This window comes from Aureococcus anophagefferens (genome assembly GCF_000186865.1).
Source record: "Aureococcus anophagefferens unplaced genomic scaffold AURANscaffold_41, whole genome shotgun sequence".
NCBI lineage: Eukaryota > Pelagophyceae > Pelagomonadales > Pelagomonadaceae > Aureococcus > Aureococcus anophagefferens.
The window spans coordinates 120,760-121,177 of NW_008705598.1; the positions used below are offsets into that span (position 1 = coordinate 120,760).

The 418-nt window shown below is 76.1% G+C and overlaps 1 protein-coding gene across 1 annotated transcript in view; it reads left to right on the forward strand.

Annotated features, from left to right (window-relative positions):
- The window catches only part of AURANDRAFT_67531 (hypothetical protein), a gene marked incomplete at both ends in the record, with an annotated part of 3,114 nt that extends 2,787 nt beyond the window's left edge, over nt 1–327 (forward strand). Inside the window, one exon of the mRNA XM_009043009.1 lies at nt 102–327. Within this exon, the coding sequence (XP_009041257.1) occupies nt 102–327 (226 nt within the window). The remainder of the gene's footprint in view (nt 1–101) is intronic.
- Nucleotides 328–418: the final 91 nt, after the last annotated feature.

A 418-nucleotide genomic window follows, 5' to 3' on the forward strand; every position in this document is an offset into this window, starting at 1 on the left:
GGCGGTCCCCGTCGCGCGCTCGAGGCGCGGCGGAGGCGCGCGCGTCGCGCCCGTCGGACGCGCGCGCGCCGGGCGCGGGCCGCGCGTCACGCCGCGCGCAGGCTCGCGTCCGACACGTTCCGGGTGTTCACGTCGGCGGACGTCGTCGGCCTCGAGGTCGGCGGCGCCGTGAAGAACGTGCTCGCGCTGGCCGCGGGCATGGCCGAGGGCCTCGACCTCGGCACGAACGCGGTCACGGCGCTCGTCACGCGGGGCCTCTACGAGATGCAGCGCATCGCGCTCGCCATGGGCGGCCGCGCGTCGACGATCGGGGCGGCGCGAGGGTGATTCGACGTCGCTTCGACGCGAGCGTGCCGCGCGCGCGCGTTCCGGAAAGAGCGTTCATGTTTCGAGCGCGCTCCGAGAGACGATCGCTCGT